General features: G+C 42.2%; 1 protein-coding gene and 1 long non-coding RNA gene across 2 annotated transcripts in view; one reads left to right on the forward strand and one right to left on the reverse strand.

Moving 5' to 3' along the window:
- Nucleotides 1-6,482: 6,482 nt before the first annotated feature.
- Nucleotides 6,483-9,564, reverse strand: LOC309873622. Its single transcript, XR_014316433.1, has 2 exons — nt 8,675-9,564; nt 6,483-7,041 (listed from the first exon to the last, which is right to left on the reverse strand). It is a non-coding gene; the product is annotated as an uncharacterized lncRNA (long non-coding RNA).
- A 101-nt stretch (nt 9,565-9,665) lies between these two features.
- Nucleotides 9,666-17,898, forward strand: part of INTS4 (integrator complex subunit 4) — a 117,848-nt gene continuing 109,615 nt past the window's right edge. The window contains exons 1-2 of the mRNA XM_082749532.1: nt 9,666-9,929; nt 14,763-14,957. Of these exons, the coding sequence (XP_082605658.1) occupies nt 9,876-9,929; nt 14,763-14,957 (249 nt within the window). The 5' untranslated portion in view covers nt 9,666-9,875. The remainder of the gene's footprint in view (nt 9,930-14,762; nt 14,958-17,898) is intronic.

Raw genomic sequence — 17,898 nt, forward strand, 5'->3', positions numbered from 1 at the left:
GAGATGAGTTGGAATGTTTCAACAATACTTTGACTGGAGATGGTGGATGATAACAGGAAGGTAACAGAGTACCATGAATCTAGATAAAATGATCTGAAAATGTAGTCTACCCAGGCTTGGCGTGTGGTCCAATCCTCTCGCCCAGTTAATATGCCTTAATGAGGAAGATGCCAAGTTCATACCTGTAGTAGATGCCACTCAGATCTCCTTTCCCAGGTGCTGTGAGTGTTGACTTCTAAAGCCTCACAGCTGTCTTTTTCTCTAGGACAGTGATTTTCAAAGTATGGTCCCTGGACCAGCAGCATCAGCAATACATGGGAACTTCTTAGAAATACAAATTCTCAGATGTATCCAATCAGACACTCTGAGAGTTGACCCAACAGTCTGTTTTAATAAGCACCCCCCCCCCGGTGATTCTGATGTACCCTAACTTTGAGGCCTGCTCTAAAAAAGAATTGCCATCTTGCTTGTGGGGAGGTATGGAAGACTGAGCCCTCACCTCAAGGAGGAATCAACTCTGGTGCAGCTTGTGTTCTGGTGCTCCCTGTGGGATCAGGCTGGAGTCAGTCTTCATCTGACACCATATTCTTACTCAGCATTCTACCTCTGCTGTATACCCTACTTTTCTCACTCTCCATCCCCTGAGAGCACATCCTCAATAAAGCACTGGCACAGGAGTCTCTGTTTCAGGTTCTGCTTCTGAACCAAAGACAAAAATAATGCAACTCTAAGGAGGACACCGTAGACATCATCCTTCTCTAAGTCCAGGTCTGGGATAGATGGCCCCTTCCCCGTCCTGCCTAGTAAGGTGACCAGCCATCCTCATTTCCCTGGGACTGAAGATCAAGGTTAATTTCCAAGGTTTGAGACATTATTGCTGTCAGGGAGTTTCAGATTTAAATACAGAATTGCTCAGAACAATCATTTCCAATGAGCGTAATAATTCAATAACCACATCTGCTTGTATATTTTTTGTTTTCAAAACATTTTTCATGTTTTCCTTTTAGTATTTAATATGGCCAACAATTTTAAGTGAAAAAAATCCTGAATGTCTATTTGACCTTTTTATCATGAACCAATTCAACATTATTTATCAAGAACCTGAAAAAAAGTTTATACTCTTTGATTAGGAATCACATTTATGAGATTAGATTACCAGGAGACACTCTGTTCTGTAAGATCTAAATAGGATTGCTTAAAGTCTCAATTTTGCAAATTATGTAAAGGTCTGCGTCCTCCTCAAGATTTCTGTACGTTCCCAGATGGCTCGTTGTCTTCTGGTCAATCCTGGTTCTTTGCTCCTGCTGGATTCATGGATCATCTAGATGTCCTGAGCTTGTTTACCGCTGTTCTACACAATGCTCACCCAGATGGAACACACACATCTTTTTCCGAATTTTTACAAATGCTACTCCCATGAGCTATTTGTGCACACAGTTGACTGTGGCAAGTATAGGCACATAAAGGAGAGAGAGTTTACCAGACAGAAATGCAAATAACTTCAAATTGAGGACTGGTCTCATCGCTTCTTAAAGTCACCCCTATCACTAGGGGCTTTCCCCTAGCAGACTGTATTTGTTTCCTATTTTTTCTTCTCTCCCTGTTCTTGCCATGCTTCTCTGTAGGTGGGAGTAATCCTCCCACCCCAGTGACTTCACGCTTGGCTTCATGATTTAATCTGGCCAATGGGATATGCAGCAAAGTGACTGCACCAGTTCTAAACTCGGGCTTTAGAGGCATGCCAAGTTTCCATCAGCCCTCTTGTGCTTTTGTCATTTGCTAGGAGAAGACCACATTCTGGTTATCTACCTCCTTTATTGCTTTGGCTTTAACCTGCAGGCAAGCCCTTAGGATCTGACCTTCTTCGTGAGCCATTTATCAAATTATTTTATTAAATAAAGGCAATTTCAATATCCCCTCCCCATTTTCAATCCATAATACAGTTAACATAACATACATTTTCATCCCACTTAAATTATAAAAGCTAAACAATGGGAAATAAGTCAAGCATATTATATTACCTTTATATAATACAATGTTATACAGTGACAAAAATTATATTTATAGAGGTTTAAAATTATTGGGAAGGAGAATACTCATTTAATGCAATGCAATTTAATTTAATCTGTGCTCAAAAAAAAAAAAAAAAAAGGATTTAAGGTTGTGGGGCTTAAAGGGCTATGAAAAAAAGAAATATCCAAAAAGATACTTTTCCTAATATATTGGGATTAACTACAGAGAATTAGAGTCAGAGGAGGAAAACCTAAAAATGAGTGGTAAATATAACTGTCATTGTAATCCAAAAGAAAACACAAAGACTGAAACCTGTGAGAGTGCCCCACTGAGGCACACTAGTTCATAGCACTCTGCCAGGTTCTCAGGTCTCCATTGTCTTAGAGGACCTCCTTTTTTTTTAAATTCTCTATTTTCCCATTCTTTCCTACTCCCCTCTGCCATCCATTTCTGCTGTGATCAGTGTCCTGGGAAGCTGGTCCTCCCCGTTCCTCTGTTTCCTAGAGTTGGAAAGTCCTAGAGTGGAAGATCAGTGACAAGAAGGCTTGAGGAGGGGCGCCTGGGTGGCTCAGTGGGTTAAGCCGCTGCCTTTGGCTCGGGTCATGATCTCAGGGTCCTAGGATCGAGTCCTGCATCGGGCTCTCTGCTCAGCGGGGAGCCTGCTTCCCTCTCTCTCTCTCTGGCTGCCTCTCCATCTACTTTCTCTCTGTCAAACTAATAAATAAAATCTTTAAAAAAAAAAAAAAAAGAAGGCTTGAGGAGTTGGTGTGTTCTTGAAATGGTGAAAGTATCTGTGTTTCTTACAAATGCCCACCAGAGGGCATCCATTCTAGAAAAGGCTCTAAAAAAATAAATGGACACAATGATAGAACCTATGGATATCAGCCAGCCTCTTTTTCCAGCTCCCCAGAGTTTGTTCAGTGGAATCATGAAAATGGTGGACATAATAGCTATGCATGGGCTCTACAGTATAGATTTTCTTTCACCAGAGCTGGTCTGGCTCCTGATGGATGTCCAACAGCAGAGACCAACCCTGGTATTATATCTCCAGGATGGGGAGAGGGGTGGTGTGGAACTAGACACTTCTAAGTGATAGGTTGATGGCACTGCAAATCAGTTAGCTGTGCTACTCTGTAAGAAACCATTGGGAGTAACGCTGACATTTCTAAGCAAATGGCATTGACAACTTTGAGGATGTTCGCAAATCTGCTTAGAGGTAGAGAGGAGATTTCCTCACTTAGAAAAATTTAAATAAAAAAAAAATAAAAAAATAAAAAAAAATAAATAAAAAATAAAAAGAAAAATTTAAATAAATAATAGTCATAAAGATAATAAAGCTGAGGGGCGCCTGCGTGGCTCGGTGGGTTAAGTCTCTGCCTTCAGCTCAGGTCATGATCTCAGGGTTCTGGGATCGAGCCCCACATCGGGCTCTCTGCTCAGCGGGGAACCTGCTTCCTTCTCTCTCTCTGCCTGGCTCTCTGCCTACTTGTGATCTCTCTCTGTCAAAATAAATAAATAAAATCTTAAAAAAAAATAATAAAGCTGACATCACGCTTCAATCCTGGAGCTATTTCAGAATGATTAAAAAAACAGCCCCTACTGGGATGCCGAAATGGCTGGTCAGTTAAGCATCTGCCTTTGGCCCAGGTCATGATCTCAGGGTCCTGGCATTGAGCCCTGTGTCGTGTCCAGCTCCCTGCTCAGCTGGGAGTCTGTTTCTCCCTGTCCCCCTGCTCTAGTACTCTCTCTCTGTCTCTCAAATAAATAAAATCTTTGTTAAAAAAAAAAAATGTCTCCACTGGGCTGGAAGGCAGACTTGTTTTCTGACCAGTATAATAACGTCTCTCTCCAGAGGGCGGGTTTGCTAGCATTCCCCTTTTGAGATTGATGGTTTCCTAAATTCGGTGTTCTTCATCTGTGTTACAGACCTATTGTGTACATTGTGTTCACCTGCATCACCTCCATGGTGCTTGGGGGGCAAAGGGAACCAATGGAAACACGAGGTTCATGCTGCCTTGCTATGCTGTGAACAATAAGCTATCTAAATCGATTTGGACTTGTCTTCTTACCAGCTGAATCTAGCAGAGACCAGTATTGCAAATCTACATCTTAGGGACTGTTTGACCACATGACAACTTTCTGATTTCCAAACTTAATGCCTTAAGGCTATAATCATTAATTATTTCTCACAAAACCACAGATTGGGCAATTCTTATGGTCTTATGGTCTTGGTTGGGCTCCCTCATGCATCTGTGGTCAGATGGTGGATCAGCTGGAGTGGGCTGGTTTAAGATGACCTCAGCTTGGTCACTTGGTTTGTTTCATCTGGTTACCCAATATCCAGCAGTATAGGTTGGAATGATTCTCATGGCAATGGTAGGGTTCCAAAATCAAACAAAATGTCTGGAGAATGTGTATGTAGATGGACCTGAGGCCTAGATAGAAAACTGTCACGCTGTCCCTTCTGCCATTTTCTATTGGCTAGTCATGAAACCAGCCCAATTCAAAGGATGGAGACACAAATTCCATCTCTTAATGGAAGCAGCTTCAAAGCTGCATTTCAAGAGGCATACAAACAGAGAGGGGGAGCATCAGGCCAATTTTGCAATCATTCTACCACACACTGGATCCTTTCCATAAGGGAAGAAGCAGTGATTTATCCCACAGGAATTGATAGATATTCCAGATTCATATTTCCTTTTCCTACTGCTATAGACTGGATTTGTGAGTCTCCACCACCACCCCCGACCCTGCCCCAAATTCACAAGTTGAAATCCTAACCCTCAAAGTCATGTTAATACAAAGGTGGGGCCTTTGGGAGGTAACTAGGTCATGAGGCAGAATCCTAATGAATGGGATTAGTGTCTTACAAGAGACCCTAGAAAGCTCCCTTGCCTCTTGGGTCATGTGAGGACTCAGTGAGCAGCGGTCTACGAACTGGGAAGTGAGCTTCCGCCTGACAGTAAATCTCTCTGCACCTTGATCTTGGACTTCCCAGCCTCCAGAACTGTGAGAAATAAATTTCTGCTGTTTATAAGCCACTTGGTCTGTTATAGAAGTTTAATATCTATCTATCTACCTATCGACCTATCTTCTATGCTTCTATTTCCCTGGAGAGCCCTGACTAATACACCTAACTGCAGTGTTTTCCTCAGCTCTGCTATGTATAGATACCTTGTGTATCTTCATGGTATTTCATACATTGCTTTGGACAAAGGAGATTATATATTTTTAAAAGTTTTTATTTGACAGACAGAGATCACAAGTAGGCAGAGAGGCAGGCAGAAAGAGAGAGGAGGAAGCAGGCTCCGTGCTGAGCAGAGAGCCCGATGCAGGGCTCGATCCCAGGACCCTGAGATCATGACCTGAGCCGAAGGCAGTGGCTTAACCCACTGAGCCACCCAGGCACCCCTAAGGGGATTATTTTTATAAAATTATTTATTTATTTATTTAAGAGAGAGAGCGTGCCTATGAGTGTGCAAATGGCAAAGGGGCAGAGGGAGAGAATCCTGAAGCACACTCCATTCTGAGCGTGGAGTCCCACCTGGGGCTCAATCTCATGACCCTGAGATCATGACCTGAACCAAAACTGAGTCAGAAGCTTAACTGAGTGAGCCACCCAGGCACACCCTACGGAGTTTATTTTGTGATGAAAGAATTATAGTGAAGAAACTCTTGCTTGGTCTTGCTAGGTACCCCAACAGCCAGAGGTTGCTGCTATGATAAAAACGGTGTATGGCCTTTTGCAGACTCACGGGACTAGCCAAAAGACAACATATTGTGAGTCTGGGGTGCTGTTTTTTGTTTTTTTCCTTAAAGATTTTATTTATTTATTTGACAGACAGAGATCACAAGTAGGCAGAGAGGCAGGCAGAGAGAGAGAGGAAGCAGGCTCCCTGCCAAGCAGAGAGCCCGAAGTGGGGCTTGATCCCAGGACCCTGGGATCATGACCTAAGCCGAAGCCAGAGGCTTTAACCCACTGAGCCACCCAGGCGCCCCCTGGGGTGCTGTTTTACAGATCTGTGGTATATACCTTATGGCAATAGCTAAAATATAGCACCATTGTTCCCACAGTTAGACTACATATGTCTGGGGACTAGGGAGACGAGGTAAGACTGGTTCTTGTCACTTTTACACCTAATAATTCATTTATGAATTCTTGTGTTCAGAGGTTTTGGAGTATTTAGTCCCCAAGGGAGGGACAGTTCCACTAAGAACACTGTCTTTGTTCCATTACATTATAGCACTAATGAGACTGCCCCCTGGTCATTTGGAGCTCTTTTTGCTGAGCCAACAGGCAGAGAAGGGGTTATTATACCAGTCTGAGTAACCCCAATTTCTAAGGGGAAATTGGGTTGCTGCTATACAATTGGGACAAGGAAGACTCTGTTTGAAGCTCAAGGGATTCACTGGGGTGCTTCATTCTATCTCCAAGTGCAATAATGAAGGTCAAATGAAAATATCACCAATCCAATTAAGACAGCTTTTTATTTGAACATTAAAGAACGCAGAATATTCTTGTTTGTATACCGGTCCAGCCCTAGTTTCTCCCTGTATGCAGTTTACTCTCAATATAAACTGAATTTTCTTTCATTTTTAAAAATTTGAGAGAGACCATGTGTGGGATAGCACAGACAGGGTGAGGGGGGCTGAGGGAGAGGGGCAAGCAGACTCCCCACTTAGCAGGAGCCCAACTTGGGGCAAGATCCCAGGACCCTGGGATCACAACCTAAAGGCAGGTGCTTAACCAACTGAGCGACCCAGGCACCCCATGAATTTTCTTTCATTTTCTAAGTGTACCAAACTCCCCCCTGCAGCTATATGTAACAATAACTATGTTAGTACTTTTTATAATTGATGCTTAGATGCACATTCAACATCTCTGAAATCAGGATACATCTTAAGATGGCTGTTGGCCAACTGTTCATGTGTAGACTGGGTCATAGCAGTTCATGTCACCATCACTTCCTTTGAGCTCTACATCTGTTGTCTTTGATTGCCATTTAATGACTCTTTGAATAGATTACCCTGTAATTAGCATTGAAATGAAAAGTTTTAATGTGCACAGAGAGGCAGGGAAATACAGCAGTATATGACAAAGGATATAAATATGTGTAAGTCAGTTTAAAAGAGCTCCTTCAGTAAATATACATAACAAAGCAATAAGCAATAAGAAACCACTGGTTTTAATTTTAGGTATTTTTTTTCTTAATTCTTAATTTCTCAATTCTCCTAATTTCCTTTTTTAAAAGTGAGTTTTCTTTTTTTTTAATTTTTTAATTTATTTGACAGAGAGAGAGATCACAAGTAGGAAGAGAGGCAGACAGAGAGAGGGGGAGAAGCAGGCTCCCCACTGAGCAGAGAGCCTGATTTGGGGCTCGATCCCAGAACCCTGAATCATGACCTGAGCGGAAGGCAGAGGCTTTAACCCACTGAGCCACCCAGGTGCCCCAATTCTCCTAATTTCTTAACTATTTTCTTAATTTTTATATATGTCACATAAAATAATGGTTTGTTTCGCAATTGCAGCTTAGATTTGATAGAAATGGTAATAACAGTAGCTGCTAATATTTACTAAAGGCACAGTTTCTAAGTGCTTTTTATTTCACCTGACACATTTGTACATGTGGTAGTCTCTGTGATCTGGGATGACTTTCTTTCTTTCTGGAAAACTCACTATTTGGGGGGCACTGGGGTGGCTCAGTCTGTGGGGCATGGGACTTGATTTCTTTTTTTTTTTTTTAAGATTTTATTTATTTATTTGACAGACAGAGATCACAAGTAGGCAGAGAGGCAGGTGGAGAGAGAGGAGAAAGGAGGAAGCATGCTCCTCACTGAGCAGAGAGCCCGATGCGGGGCTTGATCCCAGGACCCTGAGATCACGACCTGAGCTGAAGACAGAGGCCTTAATCCACTGAGCCATCCAGGCGCCCCAGGGGACTTGATTTCTGTTCAGGTCATGATCTCAGAGTCTTGAGATCAAGCCAGGTGTCTGGCTCCCCACTGGGCATGGAGAGTGCTTGGGATTCTCTCCCTCTTCCTCTGGCCCTCTTCCAGTAACCCCCCCATCTCTAGCTCTCTCTCTCTCTCTCTCAAAATATATTTTTTTAAAAATCACTATTTTTTAAAAAAGACTTTATTTATTTGACAGATCACAAGTAGGCAGAGAGGCAGGCAAAGAGAGAGGAGGAAACAGGCTCCCCAGTGAGAAGGGAGCGAATGCGGGGCTCGATCCCAAGACGGTGAGATCATGAACTGAGTTGAAGGCAGAGGCTTTAACCCACTTGAGCCACCCAGGCGCCCCCAAAATCACTATTTTTAAAGCTAGAGCAAAAATCGTTTCTTCAGTACTTCTATGAGGCACTGCAAGGATGGAAAACTTTTCTTCCCTTCTAGTCTCTCTGGCTGGTCTAATAATTAGAAGACAGAACAAGAGGGGAGAAAAAAAAAACCCAAAAACCATTTCATTAGGTACAGGAGCCCCGAAGTCATGAGGCCCAAAGACAGGCACTTGAGGCTTCCACGCCACCCTGAGCTCGGGAAAAGAGGAAGAGGTGTGCCTCTTCCGAAAGTGTAGAAAGACAATTCACAGAAAGATAGAGCAAATGTTTGGTGAACAAACGTTTGCCGGACTCTAGATTAGGTGTTGATAAAACATTACCTTTGGTATTAGCGTTCTCAGGCAACAGGCCCTCTAAATTCTTTCAGGAAATTACGCGGAAGGTGAACAGCTCTTCTGAGCCTGTTGCGCCCCGACTGTCTTCAGCTATAAATACTCCCCACACCAAAATGGCACATTTGGGGGTCATTATTCTGCACCCGACCCCCCAATCCTGAGGAAGTCAGCAGTTCTGTGACTCGCATTCCTGTTATCCAAGGACACTTGAGCTCTGATTATGTTTGGGCGTCTCTCTTCCCAGTGACACTGTAGGGCTTTAGGGTGAAGACCGTTTTTCTGGGTGTTGAGGTGTTCTGCACCTGCCACGGTATCCCGCGTCTGCGCTTCTGAAAGACCTTAACAATGAACAGCTAAAGCTTCATGAAGTAAAAACTCGACCGCGGGTTTCACCAACACGACTAATCCACTTCCATCTGCCAAATGTTTCTGTATCATTCCCTTCCACTGTCACGACACCTCAGTCAGGTCAGCTGGCGGAGGCACTCTGTTCATTAAGTGCCAATCAAAGTCTGAAACTTGGGTGCCTGACCCTTGACCTCAGGGCTCTTTCCTCTCTCCCGTAGCTATCGGGGTGCGGGTGAGGGAGGGCTGATTCCTTAAAAATAAATGGATTTCAAACGACTGGAATGAGACAGCAGGAAAAGGACTCCCATGGCAGGAGAGGGGTGTCACACAGCTAAACCTTAAAGAGAGCTCAAAAACGCTACAAGCAGCAAACGGGAACAGCCAAAGACGACGAAAATGCCCGCGGGCCCGCTCCCGCTCGTCTCTCCTCCGAAACGCCTCCCGCTGCTCCGGGTTTTGCCTCTAGCTCTGGCTCGTCCCACCTCTGACCTTTGCCCTCCCTTCGCTCAGCTCCGATGCTAGGCTCCCGACCACTCTGAGTCCACCAGCGAACCTCCGAAGGCTGCCATTGGCTCATCTGCTTCTTCAGTCCAGTCACCTCCTGCTAGAGGCCCCGCCCCCTCGCTCTGCGCCCTCATTTTCGTTCCCCCGACGCACAAGGCGTAGGAGGACAAATTCTGCTGCACCGCGGCAAGGGCAGTGGAGCGGCCTCTCTTTCTCGGAACTCCACTGCCTTGTGGGATAGTGGCGAGTTCCTCAGGCCCGGGCAAGTTTTCCGGATTCCTCCCCCGCCTCCTCCCTCGTCGAGTACGGAAGCTGAGAGGGTACGCGGGCAGTCATGGCGGCGCACCTAAAGAAGCGGGTGTACGAGGAATTCACTAAAGTGGTTCAGGTAATTGATGGAAGGAAGGGTCCTAGGACTAGTTCGGGGAGGGGAAGGTTATCCACGCTCCAGACGCTTTGCCAAAACAGGCGCCGCAAACCTGGGTTGAGTGCCGACTACTTTGATAGGCTCTCCGAAACTACACTTAAGTGGGCGTGTTCGTTTGCAGCTGCTGTTGTCATTTTTAATATGTGCAGTCTGACACTTAATAAAGTTATTAGAATAGAAAGCTCTTTACAATGTATGAAGATGTCTTATCCGTTATTTCAGTTTATTCTGGTTACGTTAGCACTAAGTTCTACAGATGTGGCTCAAAAGGTTCTGGAGGGATGGGAGGATTCAGAGTCAAATTCTGGTGGAGCTCCTCCCACCTCCTGTCCCCCTCCCCCCCCAAAAGCTCCCGGGGACACATTGGTTGTATGCAGAACTCTAAGGGGTTGGAGGTAGAGTCTGTAGAAATTCTCAAGACCCAGCTAAAGCAGGTGAGGGTTCCAGGCTGTATAGGGGCAGAAGTTTCCATTTGTGGAACAGCTTACGTAGAAAGGAGAGCAGTTATTTCCCTCCTTTGGAGTTAAGGACAGGTGGTCCGAGCCCCTGTTAGAGCAGTGACTCTCCATGTGTCTCCTCATAGATGTTTCTTTATAAAATAGAGGTTGATCCCAAGTTATCTCCTGTGTCGCTTCTTAGACTTTTTATGCAAATCACCTGGCGATCTTGGTATAATGTAGATTATACTCAGTGGGGTGGGAGAGGTGGAGGCAATAATTTGCATTTCTGACAAGCCCCCAATTGATTCTAGTAGGTCAAAAGCATCCTTAGATCCCTAGAGTACCCCTAGGTCCTCAGACTTCTAGTGTAGCAGGATTTAGACCATCCAGCAGGAAACTTCTTAAGTATTTCATTCATCCCTTCAGCAAGAGTTTGTTGAGTGGTTACTGTGTATTAGGTATAGTGAAAGGTGTTGAGCTACAAAGTCCAATACACTTTAGGGTCCTTGTCCTTTAGGAGCTCACAGCCTAGTGGGAGAGACAGAAAAGCATACCGGTGATTATAATACAGAGAGATTATTGTATTGACAAGTTTTCACTTATCTTATTACTTATCATTTCTGTTTTGTGGACACATTTTTATAGCATATTCCACTGACTGTAGGGAATATTGCTTCCCCCCCCCCCCCCCTTAAATATAACTTTGAGATTTAAACTTGGCACTTTTTTGTTGCTTCATTTTATGTGAAATTCGTTTTCTTGAACTTTTGGAATGAGTCAACATTCAGGAAGGTTTTTCTTTTTAAAATTTTTAAATTTTTAAGTGATCTCTATACCCAACATGGGGTTCAGGCTCACAACCCAGAAATCAAGAGTTGCCTGTTGCACCAACTGAGCTAACCAGAGCCCCCTCAGGAAAGTTTTTCACATTTCACAGAGCTGCTCCTTCCGTGATTTGCTTTCTGGAAATTTCTGGGCCTGTTTCCCCAGCTCACTTTTATTTTTCTTTTTCATAATTGTGGTAAAATACATATATTACCATTTTAAACTTTTTTTTTTTTTTTTTGGCTCAAGAGTGAGGGAGGGCAGAGGGAGGGGGAAGAGAGACTCTTTGCGCTAGGCCCCATGCTCAGCATAGAGCCCAATGCAGGGCTTGATCTCACCACCCTGAAATCATGACCTGGGCCGAAATTAAAAGAGTTGGATGCTTAACTGACTGACCCACCCATGTGCCCCCATTTTAAACATTTTTAATTGTGTAGTTCGATGGCATTCTGTACATTCACAATTTTTATTTCCTTTTTTCCCATAGTTCTTCTGTTCCCACTACCTAGGAATACTCACCCTTGGTCCAGCATGCCATGTGTTTACACCTCTCCAGACTCTTGGACCTGTTTTCTCTTTCACATGGAGTGCATGTCATTTTTCCCTTTATTTTTGCTTTCCCATTTTTGTTTCAGGACCCATCTAAAACTTCAGCAATAGTTTCATCCCTTCCTCCTCTGCTTCCATGGCTAGTACTCTGTTTGTACTCATCTATTTGTACTTACCACTCAGTGTTATCAGTTGTTAACCTTAAAAATAGTTCTTTTACCAGCCAAAATGTAATTATTTGGGAATAACAGAATGTGCAATTGAGGACATGCAAGCCATGGCAAAACCACAGGCAAGTCCAACAAACAAAAAAGAGGACCCTTATTTATGGAGAAGAAGGTGGGAGTTTTGAAGGGAAAGTCTAGGATGATGAGAGTTTCTCACTGGCTGAGTTGCAGGAGTGGCTAATTTCTTCTTTTTTTTTTTTAATACTTTTTTAAAAAAGATTTTATTTATTTGACAGACAGATCACACGTAGGCAGAGAGGCAGGCAGAGAGAGATGGAGAAGCAGGCTCCCTGCTGAGCAGAGAGCCTGATGTGGGACTCAATCCCAAGAACCTGGGATCATGACCTGAGCTGAAGGCAGAGGCTTTAACCCACTGAGCCACCCAGGAGCCCCAAGAGTGGCTAATTTGTTGTAGGAGATGCAATGTACATCTTTCTGTGTTGGGGCCTGTAATTGATGATTCTTTCTTGTTGATTTTTCTGTTAGGGTCTATAATCCACAGTTTTCCCCCTAATTGTAAAGTGCCACTGTTCCCCCCTTCCAGCCTCCCCTTGTATCCTCCCTACTTAGTTTTGTGAGTTTTTTCTTAAATAATTTCACACAGTATACATATCTCTCTACCAGTCTGGACTCCTTAAGGACAGAAATAATGCCTGGTTTATCTCTGTGTCTTTTGTTATGTGTAGGAGACTCTTGAGTTGTATGAATGGAGGTCTGGGTTCTTGGATTTCCCACAAAGATTTATGTGAGGATCCAGGCTCAAATAAAGACAGTCAGAAAGAGTGTAGCAAGCACAAACAGTTTATTAAGGATAGTACACTCTCAAGAATGGAGAGTGTGCAGGCTCAGAGTGGCTACCGCATTGGAACTAGGGGTGTCTTTTTGTGTTTGCATAGATTATGGGTCATAGCTATGGTGGTCTCTTACTGAGGTTGTTTCCAGTCATCTAAGGGACTCTTTCTACCAGTTGGGAGAATGAGTTTTTGGCTCTACCAGGTTCTTGCCGGAACTGTCCTGGCCATCTTTCCCCATAGGAGTCGGTGGGCGTGGGGTGTAGGGGGTGGATTTGAAACCACAATGTAAGTATATTATAATGAAACCCTGGGGCAGAGGTTGAAAAGGAGGGCTGCATGTTCTACACCTGTGGCTCTTGGTCTATCAGCTCCAGGGTTTTGGAAGCCTTGCCAAGATGTTAAGAGCCACAGAGTCAGGATGTTGTGTCCTCAGGCTTCTCATGTGTCACCTGTTTATCACTACCCTTGCCCCCAGCTCATATCTAACTACTCTGTCACCCATGGATGATGATCATAGGTCCTGGCTCACTAAAATGTTATTGATGGCTGACTGATAGCAGATAGTGGTTTGTCTTCCCCCTTACATATTCTATATGGAAAGAAATCTTTCTCAGGTTTTGACCTGATTGGAGCCCAAGTAACACAGAAGGCTGAATGGTGTAGAATAGGATTTGAGTGGGTAAGGATTTTAAGAAAAGAGCTCATTTCTTCATTTCATTCTGCATGAATCATTACCTTAGAGTGATGATATTATATTAGTGCTTATTATTATATGTATGCTCACACAAAGACATTGTACTTTAGACTTCTCAAACATCCGTATGATATAGGTATTTTATTCTCTTTTATAGAAGAAGGACTGGCCTCCTCTCACGCGTAAGTGGTTATTGAACCCAAATTCTCTAACTTCAAAATTCTCAGTCCCTTTATATCATGCCCTACTTTGTTCCTGACTAGAATAACCCTAATCTTTTCTCTGTAGAAAGGTAAATTTGTAAAGAGGTGGTTACTCAGGATATCAAAATGATGCATCTGATGTTAAGGAAAATTCTTGATTAAAACATTTGTTTTATTTATTACGCTCTCTGTACCTACTCACAGGGCCTGACTTAAGCTTTGGAGGGACAGGTTCTCTTTTACATGAACTTTTTGGGCACCATTATACATAACAAGTGCATCTAGAAAGCTTCTAGTTATGCACCATCCTTGGGAGAATTGAGAAAAGAGTTACTCAAATAATTGTGCATGTCCTGTACTTCAGATGAGGATCCTTAGTTGAGAAAGACTGGTAGTAGTGTCATAATTCCCATTTTACAGATGATGAAAGTAAGAATTATGACTTACTTATAATAGCAGAACTGGAACTTAGAGATAAATCCTAACACTGAATAACCATTCAATAAACATTTGTTAAGTGGCTATAGTTTGTGAGCTATTTGACTGTATTAATTTTTTTATACTACCATTCTTTTAATGAAGGGAGAATGGTTTGGGTAGTTATCTGGAGTAAGGAGAAGACTTACTCAGTGTGAGCTGTAGATAGTTCCCATCAGTTCCAGTTTTCTCACCAAGGAAGATGAGCCTGGTGCATGCCTCAGCACAGTCTGAACATATTTATAAACTTGAGATTTCTTTTAAGTAAAGAATGGAGCAGATCCTTTGTGTGTCCTTTTAACCCTAAAGCTAAAACAGTTCTGAGAGATAGAACAAAATGGTAGTAGACCTACTTTACAGAGAAAGAAATTGAGACTTGGAGGAATGAAATGACTAGGCCACAGTGGTAGGAGCTAGTGAAAAGCAAAATGGCGACTCAGCCTGTCTCCAATCCAGTGTCCTTTTCCCAGTTCATAATACTGCTTTTTCCTTAAAAAAGTACATTATTTGGTATAAGGGAGTGAGGCACAGTGAAAATTGCAGACCCTTTGTTTTCATGTATTATCTTTGCCTGATCCTTTGCAGCAACAACAGGAGGAAATTGCAACCAAGAAACTCCGATTGACAAAACCAAGTAAATCTGCAGCACTCCACATAGATCTGTGTAAAGCAACCTCCCCAGCAGATGCTTTGCAGTACCTACTCCAGTTTGCCAGGAAGCCTGTTGAAGCAGAAAGCGTGGAGGGAGTAGTCAGGATTCTCTTGGAACATTATTACAAGGTAAGACGGTCTTGAGGACCTGTTGGGAGTGTGTGTAAGAATTATATCATGTGTACAGAATAGCTTAGTATCACAAGATAAATAAGAAGGTGTTCATTCAGCAGTCTTTTACTGAGGGTCTTCCACATGCCAGGCACTGTAGATACAGAGATAAAAAAAGATCCAAATCCTTTTCTTAGAAGTTTGCTGCATCTCTGTGTAGATATAGAAGGTATCCATAGAGTGTATATGGAGACAGATGCGAACATACTGCTGGGGTATTGTTGCCTGTGTTATGTCAAGTGTGGTGGGCATACAAAGGAGGACTTGAGCTGTGACCCTCTGTAACCAGCTTTGTCTCTGAAATAACCATCCTGTCATCCTGCTCTTTCTGCCCTAATTCAAGGCCTTTATATCTAATTGCGATAGCCCTCTTTTTTTTAACTTTTTTTTTCCTTTGTGTAGTGGCATTTCATTTCTCCATGTATTTTACTGGGTTAGACAAAACATCAGTTTGTGACTGATTAAATGCAGGAAATAGTTTAAACAAATGAAAGTCACAAGATGTGTTTATTTTTCAGTTTGTGTAAGTAAGATCTGAAGTAGAAGGGAAGACAAATTTCCAAATATTTGAATCATAGGTGAATCAAAGTTTTAAACTTTAGTATGAAAATTTTTAAGCCTAGACAAGTCAGAACAATACTATAATGATCTCCCAAACACCCATTTCTAGGATTTAACACATAACAGATATCTTGACAGATTTGCTCCCTCTTGTTTTTTGTTTTTTGTTTTTTTTGAAGATTTTAATATTATTTGACAAGAGAGAAAGAGAGAGAGAGAGCACAAGTAGGCAGAGTGGCAGGCAGAGGGTGAGGGAGAAGCAGATTCTCCACTGAGCAGGGAGCCCAACGTGGGGCTTGGTCCCAGGACCCTGGGATCATGACCTGAGCTGAAGGCAGACACTTAACTGACTGAGCCATGCAGATGCCCATTCCTTAATTTTTTAAAGTATAATATATTTCCCAAAACAGTTCAGTAAGGGACTTAAAAAAAAACATGTAACCACATCAGATTAAACTAGATTTCCTTAATGTACTCTAACAACTAGTTTGTATTCTAATTTCTCTCATTTCCAAAATATTTTTTATAGTTGATTGCTTCAAATAAAAATGCAAACACTATTCACACGTGGCATTTGTTCTTTTTAATTTTTTTAAATTATTTTTTTAAGATTTTACTTACTTATTTGTCAGAGAGAGAATAGCAGACAGAGGGGGAGGGAGAAGCAAGCTCCCAGCTGAGCAAGGAGCCGATGCAGGGCTCAGTCCTAGGACCCTGGGATCATGACCTGAGTTAAAGGCAGACGCTAAACCAACTGAGCCACCCAAGCGTCCCTGGTCATTTTTTAATCTAGAACAATTTTTATTATTTTGGTGACATTGACCTGATAATCTCAGTCAGTTAATAAAATGTCTCTTTTTTTGAATTTTACTTCCTTGGAGGTTAATTTGCTCCTCTACCCCTTTTATTTACTAGGAACGGAAGGTTAGGTATACAATATAGGCCCTGTTAGGTTCAGGTTAAGCATATATTTGAAGTTTTTAAGAATACTTTGTAGATGACAATTTGTATTTCCTTTTGCATCTGTCAGGATGCATGTAATGTCTTCAGGTTTTCCCTTGCAAAAGCTTCTTTTTCTTTTCAATCTCTCTTCTTTCTGTAAACTATGTTTATTTAAATCTTTTAAATATGACATAAAAGGTGTTTTCCTTTACACATATAATATTCTAGCTTAATCCGAAATGCTTATAGTTTTCCAAAGATCGTGTGGATTTTCAGAAATCCATCTCTTTTCACATGTAGTTCTCCCAGTCTGTTTTCCTCTATCTTCCTCCCACTGCCCTGTGATCTGGTCTGCCACTTTCTCTGTCAAGCATATTCCTTCCTCAGAGTCTTTCCACTTATGTTTCCTTTCCCCTAGAACACTTCCTTCAGATGTTCATATGTCTCCTTCCCACACTTTGTTCAAGTCATAGCTCAAATGTCATTTTTTCATTAAGGCCTTTTTTTGTCCCTATATTTAAAATTGAAACTGCCTGTTCCACCCTAGAACCTTCTAGCTCCCTTCCTTGATTTTGTTTTCTCCATTGCACTTAGCATATTCTCATATTCTTTTTTTTTTTTTTTTTTTTAAGATTTGTCTATTTGAGAGAGAGCACATATGTGCCTGTGTGTGCAAGAGGAGGGAAAGAGGGAGAGGGTGAAAAATCCTCAAGCAGACCCTGTGCTGACCAGGGATCATGACATGGGGCTTGATGTCACGACCCTGAGACCATGACCTGAGCCAAAATCAAGTGTCCAACTGAGCCACCCAAGCACCCCCATCTTCTTGTATTTTATATAATTTTTCATTTATTTGGTACCTTGTCTATTTCCCTATGCTGGAATGTAAGCTTCTCTTAAGCAGGGATTTTTTTTTTTTAATTGATGAATCTGTGGTACCAAGAACAGTGTGTGGTAAAATTAATATTTGTTGAATGAGTGAGCTTATGCTTTTGTGAGACTTTTTACTCAGTTAATGAGTGTTTATTATGTATCAGGCATTTTTTCTGGGCCCTGGATGGACCCGTTAGCATATTTATTAGCTCTTAGTATAACCAGTGTTTGCCATATGTCTCTCTCCTTTAGACATTAAGCCCTTAAATTCAGGGACTCCAAATTCTAAATCTGTTTATCTCTGTCCCAGTTCCTGTCAAGGTCCCTGGAACAATGTGGGGGGGTTAATAAATGCATGTTTTACATAAATATCATCAGGGTTTCTGTTCTCAAGTTTTCAGACACTTAGTAATCTATTTTTAGTTACTCTTTTCTTAGCAGTATCCACCTATTATATGATAATATAACTCTGTTTTCCATAATCATCTGTAATAATACTTCTTTTTTTTCCTGTAATAATACT

Source organism: Mustela nivalis (genome assembly GCF_964662115.1).
Source record: "Mustela nivalis genome assembly, chromosome: 9".
NCBI classification, from domain to species: Eukaryota; Metazoa; Chordata; class Mammalia; order Carnivora; family Mustelidae; genus Mustela; species Mustela nivalis.